Source organism: Ostrea edulis, chromosome 4 (genome assembly GCF_947568905.1).
Source record: "Ostrea edulis chromosome 4, xbOstEdul1.1, whole genome shotgun sequence".
NCBI lineage: Eukaryota > Metazoa > Mollusca > Bivalvia > Ostreida > Ostreidae > Ostrea > Ostrea edulis.
The window spans coordinates 49,793,463-49,803,462 of record NC_079167.1 but is presented as its reverse complement, the minus strand read 5'-3'; the positions used below and the strand labels follow the sequence as shown (position 1 = coordinate 49,803,462).

Here is a 10,000-nt window from a genome sequence, read left to right as displayed (position 1 = left end):
CCTTTTTAATCCTGTATGTAATAACATTAACAGAATCCAGCATCTCATATATGCGCTCTGATGTTTAAGAAATGGAATAATATTGACAGGGATACTGTTTGTTTCTTCAAAACATTTTTAATACTTAATTGAAAATGTTAATTTTTTGACTTGTGATTGTTTCATCAATTGAAAATGTTAATTTGTTCACTTATGATTGTTTAATTATATATTAAACTGTTTGTATACATTTTGTACTGAATGAGAAATTATGTAGATTGTCTTCTTGAATATATTTTGTATCAATAGCATTATATTTACTATGTTTAATAATAGTAATAATGATACTTTATTTGCACTGTATATACAAAAAGAACACAGTAATGAAATTTGGTGATTGAAATTTATTACTAGTAATTTTTCTTTCAGATCAACATATTTATGACTCACATGTCCAACTACGGTAACGACCGTCTAGCACTTTACACGTTTGTGAGTGCTATTAAGTTTGTTCAATGCTGGACCAATCTTAAGTTAAAGCAGGTTCCCCCTCTCGAGATGGGAATCAAGTATTTTGAAATGTACCCTGAAGAAAAGGATCCTGTATGGAGGGTAAGTGTCAAAATGCTGTAGGTTTAAATTACTTTGAAGTAAACCAAGGCTATACATATTTTCTGAATGGGTGATGAAGTTAAAGTTTTTGAGGAAGGCTACTGACAAACAAGTTGATGTTACAGGGGTTTCAACAGTCTCGTTCAAAGTCAGCATTTCGCAAATTCTATGATTGTTATAATAATATGCTGTTTGATGCGTTTCATACCGATTGTTAGGCTGTTATTGGCACTCATTTTGACTGCTCTGTTTACCTGATCAAGACATAGGGCTCACGGTGGGTGTGACCGGTCTACAGGGGATGTGCTTACTCCTCCTAGGCACCCGATCCCACCTTTAGTATGTCCAGGGGTCCATGTTTGCCCAACTCTTTATTTTGTATTCCTTGTGGGAGTTACAAGATTGATCACTGTTTGTTATCTTTGCCTTTCATCCATTTTTATGTAACTAGCCTTACAGAGACCGATTTACTAATTGGATGGATGAATGAATACATGTATATTTCACATACAAGAAAACATTTGTATCTCAAATATGGGTTGTCATGAATACCCCACTTATGTTGAAGACGATTGCCGGTCCCGGCCGTATTCCCTATAGAAATGATTTTTATACCCCACACACCTTTGAGCGTACATAGTGTATGAAAAGGGTGCTATATAAATATGGTGTTATTATTATTATTAACCCCCACCTCATGCGAGGTTTCCATGGTGCTGTAATTAGTATGACTGCTTGGGTATTTAGTGCAGTCTTCGAACATAAAAATGATTCATGGTTAATTGATAAGTAAACACACCCAATATGGCACAAAAATTTTTCATCATTCAACACCATGTCTCAACACAGTAACCCCTGATGTTAAGAAAAAGTTACAGACTCACACAATGGAAACAGAGTTTCAAGCGATTGTTGATGTAGAGGGAGGAACAAACAGTCATCACCAAGATATATGAAATCCCCCACAACACATTTCAACACGGATTCATGATGAGGCATCATACCCAATAAACAAGAATTATTTTTTAAATCCATCTTTTTTGTTTCTCACATGATAGGTTCTTTAACTACAATGCAATAGCTAAATCCCATTCAAGCTCAGAAGTCATATTAATATCGTAAACATGAGATCTGCGTGGTCATCTTATTTTAGATACAAAATGTACATGCAATGGGATGTTTTACAGTTAGAAAGAATCAAAAATGTTTTTCTTTGAATTACTACAGTAGCTTTGATTAATTCATTACTGGGATAAAAGAGAACAGAGGACAATTTGATTTTTATTTATAGTGCAAGTGTTATGCATCAAATGAACATAAAGAAACAGGGAAAGTCACTTAAACAAAATTGGATATCTCAAAGTTCTGTCGAAGACAGACTTCGAGATATAGATATTTTACTGAGTATTCATTATAAGTATATAAGGGCCTCACCTAATTACACCTGTAAGTGAGAACCCTATAGTGATCCGCCAGTGTTTCCTCTTGTCCATGCAGTGACAGTTTTATGGACCTTTTTAGGTCCCCTGAGTAAACTCAATTCAAATTGTTTTAAAATTTGGTATGAAGCATCTTTGGAACAAGGGGGACATAAATTGTAAATTTCAGGACTCTGCATCCCTTAAACCTTATGAGCAGGGCAAAAACTGCCAATAATTGACCAATTTTCAAAAATCTTCTTCGCTACAACTGCACTCCTGTAAGAAAAACTTACTGCATAGAGCAGGAAAGCCTCTATTAAAATTGTAAATTTCATGATCCCTGGGTAGAAGTTCTGACTCCAGGGCGGGGCCAACCTTGGTTTATAGTGTTTAGGTGCAAAATCTTCTTTAGTACTATTGATACTAAATTGAAACTATGTGGATATTTAGAAAGAGCAGATAGTCCTTTATCAAAATTGTAAATTTCATGATCTAATAAGGGGTAGGGGATTTAGTATTAGAGTGGGGCCAAAATGGTCAGTGATTACATGTGTCAACAATTGAACATTTTTAACATCATCTTGATAACTACCATTTCAATTCTTTTCAGTTTTGTTATGAAACTTCAAACATCTTTGGGACAAGGGGGACATAAAATGTAAATTACAGGACTCCTGCACCCCTTGGGACTTCGGGCTGGGACAAAAACTGCCAAAAATTTGACCAATTTTCAAAAATCTTCTCTACAATCGCACATCTGTAAGAAAAACTAAATGCATAGTGATGTAGAGCAAGAAAGCCTCTACCAAAATTGTAAATTTCATGATCTCCAGGGTAGAGGTTCTGATTCCAGGGCAGAGCCAAACTTGATATATAGTGTAAAACATTTGAATAACATCTACTTTAATACTATTGATTCTAAATTGAAAATACATGTAAATAGATATTTAGAATGAGCAGGTAGCCCATTACCAAAATTGTAACTTATATGATTCCGCAGGGCAAGAGTTTTGGTTCCAGGTGGGTCCAAAATTATTATAATGATTATTGTCTTTATCATTTGAAATTGCTTATACAGTATAAAAGCTAAATACATATGTTTAGGAAAAGCAGAAAAGGATGTACCAAAATTGTTAATTTCACAACCCCAGGGTTTTGACTATAGGATGAGTCCAAATTAGTCTCATACAGTATTATTTAATATTATTAAAGTGTTTCATTAGTATAGGCACTTGGGGGTGGGGGTGGGGAGGGGGGCAGATTTAAAGTTTTAAAAACACATCTCATTTTTAGTTTAGATATGCAAAATAAAAACAGGAAAATTTTTCTAGATTTTATTTGAAAATTTACACATGAAAAGAGCAAGTTTTTGAAAGAGTTTCTGGACTCGGCTATTGATTTGAAAATTTATACATTAACTTGTACCAGTGGGTTACAGATCAATTTTTAGTTTGGGCTTTTCTGATTATTTTTTGGGGGAAAATAATTTCACAAAGTGGGGCTCTATTGTGATGCTTGCCATCAAATATTTTATTTATAGTGTAAATTAGATTAAAAAATGTCTCACTTCTGAAATTGATACTGAATAATGTTTTTTAGAACCCGTGTTCCTACAAGAGGCACATAGAGATTTGGTCTGAGAACAAAACATGTGATAGACTGCCAAAATTTATGGTCATTGGGCCCCAGAAAACAGGTAAGACATGGCATATCTGTTTACTTTATGTATTTCTAGATGTTGAATAGACAAAAGAATTGTTATGGTTATTAAGAAATTTAGAACTATTTTATTGTTAAATGCTCTTTTTCCATCGGTGTTTTTTTTGTTGTTGTAGGTACCACAGCACTATACACATTTCTTGCTATGCATCCAGCCATGATCAGTAATTATAACAGTTCCGAGACTTTTGAGGAGGTTCAGTTTTTCAATGGAAATAATTACTACAAAGGCTTGGATTGGTAAGTTTGATAAAACATCAAATTTATTTAAAGATTTTGATATTCAATATTTAATTTGAAAAGTTTGACTTAAAGGGGCATGAACATGATTTGAGCTGAAAATTTTCAAATTTTATTTTTCCATTTTTAATGTCTAGTATGCTTATTGATCTAATGATCAGCAAAAAAATTTGAATGTTGGGCTCGTTCTGATTGTTTCCACAAAAGAATGGGAACCAGTGAGATTGCAGTTCTATTTATAACAAAGCGAAGCGAGAGATTCAAATAAAAACATGTGTATTGATACCTATAGTTATGGCTATTTCAATCATTTAAGCAATATTGTCATAAGCAAAAAGGTTTCCAAACTTGATCTACTATCAATAAACGTAATTAGTGGTGTAAATATTACAACTGCGCATGTTTATCAATACAGCAGTATGGGATTGCATCATTTGTATCCATGTACACCATAACAAGATGCAGTGATATCATTGGATGTTTTATTATAGTGGATTGCGTAATGGTCTAATGAGCCCAACTTTTATATAGCAACTGATGTCAAGGGTTAGTGTGAGGTAACAAATCAATAACCCTTGACTTGTGAAGATGGTGTTTTGCACATCTCATTTTGTTTAAACATGCTATTTTCTATAAAGCAATCTATATGTAAACGAAAATATGGCATGAGCTTTGTTTACTTAACAAAGAATCTCTCTTGTAACTCAACAACTGATATTCAAATTGTGGTTGACTATTCGAAATACGTTAGTTAAGCATTGTAAACAATAAAAATGGAAAAATAAAATTTGGAAAATTTTCAGCTCAAATCATATCCATGCCCCTTAAAAAAATTTCTATGTTGTCTTAATTATCCTGATTTTGCCATTGCTGTAAACATGCATGATGTACAATGGAGTCTCATTTATCTGGATGCTTTAGTTTAAATGGTCCAGTAAAAAAAATACCCTTCAGATCCTGAATGCGGAATTCCGATTAAATGAGACATATTCACTCTAAAAAGATTCATTCTAAAAAAAATAGTTCAGAAGCTAAAGCATCTGGATATCTGAGGGTCCACTGTATAGTGGAAAACTTGTTTTGGGTGATTAGAAAAAATTTCATACAGCATTTTTATTGTTCTGAAATATTAAATTCAGTACAGTTTATCAGCAAGTATTTAGTAACGTACATGATTTAGCGCAAGCTCCCTTCTGCCAAAGGCAGTGCGAAGACGAATACTCAGCCAGGTTCACTGTACATGTATTTGAAATTTAATAGTGAGTAAAATATTTCATAGGTTTGATCTTATGATATTCATCTTTAAATTTTGAATAAATTAAAATGTTTTGAAAGAAATTAAGGATGAATGACACACCAGAGAAATTTTATGTGGATGAAAAGTGGGGGATACGTACAACAATATTTTGAAATTAAAAACATTCAAATTTATTTTATTTAGTCAAAAAATTCAGCTTTAGTAGAAAGTTATCCGGAAAAAAATTACAATCCCTGCAGGACTTGAATCCATGATCTGCAGATCAGCAGTCAGCACGTGAACTGACTGAACTACCTAGCTAGGCATTTAGATTTAAAAGGAATATACATGTATTCACTAGTGATGATATTTATATTTTTATTCTAGTTTCAAAAGGAAGTTGGTCATTATGACGATATAGTATACCTCCTCACCCTAACATTATTTAATTTTTTAACAAAAATGTTTTGTGTACCAATGTAATCACCATAAAGATTTTAATGGAGAAAAACTCGTGGTATATAATGTCTAAATCTTGTTTTTCCAGGTACATGAATTTTTTCCCCATTCCACCAAATGCTACCTCAGATTTTCTGTTTGAGAAAAGTGCCACTTACTTTGACAGTGAGCTGGCACCACATCGAGCACATGCTCTTCTTCCTAAAGCTAAACTCATCTGTATACTCATTCATCCTGCCAAACGAGCCTACTCATGGTACCAGGTAAGTAGTTCAGTGTTATGTATCATACTCAGGGTGCCAGATAAGTAGTTCAGTGTTATGTATCATACTCAGGGTGCCAGGTAAGTAGTTCAGTGTTATATATCATACTCAGGGTGCCAGGTAAGTAGTTCAGTGTTATGTATTATACTCAGGGTACCAGGTAAGTAGTTCAGTGTTATGTATCATACTCAGGGTACCAGGTAAGTAGTTCAGTGTTATATATCATACTCAGGGTGCCAGGTAAGTAGTTCAGTGTTATGTATTATACTCATGGTACCAGGTAAGTAGTTCAGTGTTATGTATCATACTCAGGGTGCCAGGTAAGTAGTTCAGTGTTATATATCATACTCAGGGTACCAGGTAAGTAGTTCAGTGTTATATATCATACTCAGGGTGCCAGGTAAGTAGTTCAGTGTTATGTATCATACTCAGGGTGCCAGGTAAGTAGTTCAGTGTTATATATCATACTCAGGGTGCCAGGTAAGTAGTTCAGTGTTATATATCATACTCAGGGTACCAGGTAGGATTTCTTTTGTCCAGATACTCTTGGAACACACTTCCTTTCATCCTAAAAGTTATGTTTTCATATTTTCAGAAATTCATAAGAATAAGAAATCCACTCAAATTCCTGTTGGAAAACAAAAAGCTTATTCATGGAATATATAAGTTGCTATTGCACCGCACATTGGTTGGATAAACTGTCCAGCTTACTTAAGGGAACTTGAATGTGTTTTATAAAGTGAATTTTGAATAACAATATCATTACAATATACTTACAGCATATGAGGGCGCATAAGGACCCTGTGGCAACAAACTACTCATTTTATGATGTGATAACAGCATCACAATCGTCCCCGATGAAGCTTCAGAGTCTGAGAAATCGATGTTTGATGCCTGGAATATATGTACAACACTTGTCCAGATGGCTAGATTTCTACCCCTCCAGACAGGTAAGCTATAATAGGATGTGCAGAGAATGTTGCAAAGGGGAAAATATTACCAAAGAGTTAAAGCTAACATGAATTCTTAAGTACTTGCATATTTCTCAGTTTATCTGCCACATTTCTTTCAGATAGCCTGATTTACTTTACATGTTTATACCTCAAATGCAGTTGTTACACACAAGTGATTTTCTAGCTAAACTTGATTGGTGCACATCTCCATTAGTAATGTATAGGGAATGAGAAACAAATGAAATTATGTTATAGATATGATGCGTTGCTCAAAATTACAATAAACAATCTAAAAGTTTTAGATAAATTAGACAAAAATCCAAAGGAAAAGTTTTTCTTGCATGTGCATGTAAGTATTTGCAGTATAATCAAAGAGAGTGAGAGAGAGAGTGAGAGAGAGAGAGAGAGAGAGAGAGAGAGAGAGAGAGAGAGAGAGAGAGAGAGGGTAAAGATCTTATAAAAATCTTTTAATGAAGAACAGCAGGGCAAAAGTGACTCGGGTGAACATTGTGGCTTATGGGTCTCTTGTTTCTTCTGCATTACCCAAACTTTTAGGTTTCTATACTTAGTAATGATATTTTAATTGTAATTTTAAGCACTGTGTGGTGGTCAGAACATGATTTCATTTGTTTTTAAAACCCTATACAAGTGAAGTGTATTGAAATAGTGGTTTTTTTCCTGACAAACCATGAGAGATGGATTGATATAAGAGTATACTTGTTTTCCAATTTCAACAATTCAAATGATATGTATTTAATAATTTTCTTGTTTTTTGAAATAAATAGTTTTTTAACTAAACCATTGGTAAACTTAAAATATGTTACAATGACAGCATATGTTTTTGGATTGATGATGATAGATATATGATCAATTGCTTAATTGATCATAAAAAGAAAATGATCAAAGCATTGCGTATGAAGTAGAATAAAGTCTGTATGAAAATTTTCAATTTGTTCTAAACAAAAAGAAGTAGGTTAATCAACATCATACTACAGCCAATCTGCCTGCCTCCTTATATTTTGAAATTTTTTGTCAGAGAATCAAAAGATTAAATTTTCTAAATCTTAAGTCAGTATTAATCTTTATGTAAGTATTAATCTTTAATAAGTAAATATTGAATCTTTAAATTGTGATGCCCACATAGTTGTGCATTTGTGGATGGTGATCCATTTTCTGTAGGTTTTAGCTCACAGGAGCTTTTCTGATCACATTTTGTTCAGCGTCATTCTGTGCATCTGTCCATAAACTTTTATGACTTCTCCAGAACCACAGAGCTAATTTCAGCCAAACTTGCTACAAAGCATGCTTGGGTAAAGAGGATTCCAGTTTGTTCAAATGCAGTGCCCTGCCCTTTTTAAAGTGGAGATCATTAGGAATTAGTCAAAAATCTTCTTCTCAAGAACCACTGGGCCAATTTCTAACCAACTTGGCACAAATCATCCTTTGCTAAATCTCATCAAAGGGGAGATAATCAAGAAAAGGCAAAAATAGGGTAGGTCATTTAAAAATCTTCTCAAGAACCACTGGGCCAGAAAAGTTGAAACTTACACGAAAGCTTCCTGACATGGTGTAGATTCCAGTTTGTTTAAATCATGGCTCCTTGGGGTAGGATAGGGCCACACTAGGGGGTAAAAGCTGTACATGGGGAGATATATAGCATAAATCTAAAAATAATGGGGCCATGATTACTCACATTAATATGCAAACATTTTCAGGTAGTACAGATTCAAGTTTGTTCAAATCATTGTCCCTGGGGGTAGGTTGAGGCCACAATAGGGGATCAAATTTTACATGGGAAAATATAACAGCAGGGCCATGATTACTTATATGCAGTCATCCCCAGATACCATATATCAGGTTTTTTCCGCGTCATGTTTTTTCCGCAAATCAAAACCTAAAACAGTATATTAAATTTACGCGAATCAGATTTTCACTATTTCAAAGTAATAGCGAAAATATAATTCATGATTATTTAAACTTATGAAGGAATTTGGGGAAAATCCAGCATTTGTATGTATTACTCTTAATTTTTTATGCAAAAAATCAGTCAGTGGAACAATTTACAGGATTTCTGAGTTACTGTTGCAATTATAATTAAATCTCAATATGGATGATATTCCTGCTTCTCTGAATCTATCTCTGATGATTTCAGGTTTTGTTTGCATGTAATCATAGAACTTCGTCAGCCATTTCGCTCCAAGTGGCTTCATCCGGGTGAGAGATAAATCGAACTTCACCTCGTCAATTTCGGAAGATGCGCTCAGCTGATCACACCTGTGCTGCGAACCAGTTTTCAAAAACAATTTTGCACTTTTGTTTACACTCAAAGTGTATTGTAAATGTGTAAAATTTTGCAGTATAGTAATGTAAATCACTGTTCGTTAGCTATAATGGTACTAATAAAAATTATTTATCGATAATTATTTTCAGTTTAAAACGGCCATAAACCATGTACCGTTCCATGTATGAGTAGTTCAGGTATAATTATAAATTTGTTGAAGCAAAGAATTAGCATGTCCTTTACTAAATAAACACTGAGGCTTACATACGTGTTACCTGGCGCTTGTCGGGTATAGGGGAAACAATCACACTGGACACAGAACTTTCACCGTACTTTTACCTGTATGCTATATAACAAATGAAAACTTTGTATCAAATTTACGCGGATTTATTTTCCGCGATTCAGAAATCGTCGCGAACAAAGCGGAAATTAGATACATGTGGAAAAAACCTGAAATACGGTAGTTCAGATTGAAGTTTGTTCAAATCATGACCCCTGAGGTAGGATGGGGTCACAATATGGAATCAATGTTTTTCATGGGGATATATAGGATAAATCTTTAAAGATCTTCTCAAGAAGAACAGGGCCATTGTTACTCATATTTATATGCAAGCATCCCCAGTTAGTGCATATTCTGATATATTCAAATTGTGGTCCCTGAGGGTAGGGTAAGGCCACGAATGGGTATCAAAGTTTTACATGGGAATGTATAAGAAAAATCTTCTCAATAACAGCAGGGTCATATTATGTAAGCATTCCCAGGTAGTGTAGGTTGAAGTTTGTTCAATCATGATCCCCAGGGGTAGGGATAGGAAATTTTTAAATATGAAATAGGA

The 10,000-nt window shown here is 34.0% G+C and overlaps 1 protein-coding gene across 5 annotated transcripts in view; it reads left to right on the top strand.

Moving 5' to 3' along the window:
• LOC125668546 (bifunctional heparan sulfate N-deacetylase/N-sulfotransferase-like) overlaps positions 1 to 10,000 on the top strand; it is a 51,639-nt gene that overhangs the window by 31,555 nt on the left and 10,084 nt on the right. For 3 of the 5 annotated variants that reach the window (XM_056162835.1, XM_056162836.1, XM_056162837.1), the window contains 6 exons: positions 1 to 13; positions 409 to 591; positions 3,612 to 3,708; positions 3,848 to 3,971; positions 5,756 to 5,930; positions 6,710 to 6,880. The exon at positions 1 to 13 is cut by the window's left edge and continues 116 nt beyond it. In XM_056162835.1, the coding sequence (XP_056018810.1) occupies positions 1 to 13; positions 409 to 591; positions 3,612 to 3,708; positions 3,848 to 3,971; positions 5,756 to 5,930; positions 6,710 to 6,880 (763 nt within the window). Of the gene's footprint in view, positions 14 to 408; positions 592 to 3,611; positions 3,709 to 3,847; positions 3,972 to 5,755; positions 5,931 to 6,709; positions 6,881 to 9,035; positions 9,304 to 10,000 lie in introns of those variants that run through there. The other 2 variants (XM_056162839.1, XM_056162840.1) reach the window with 1 other exon arrangement.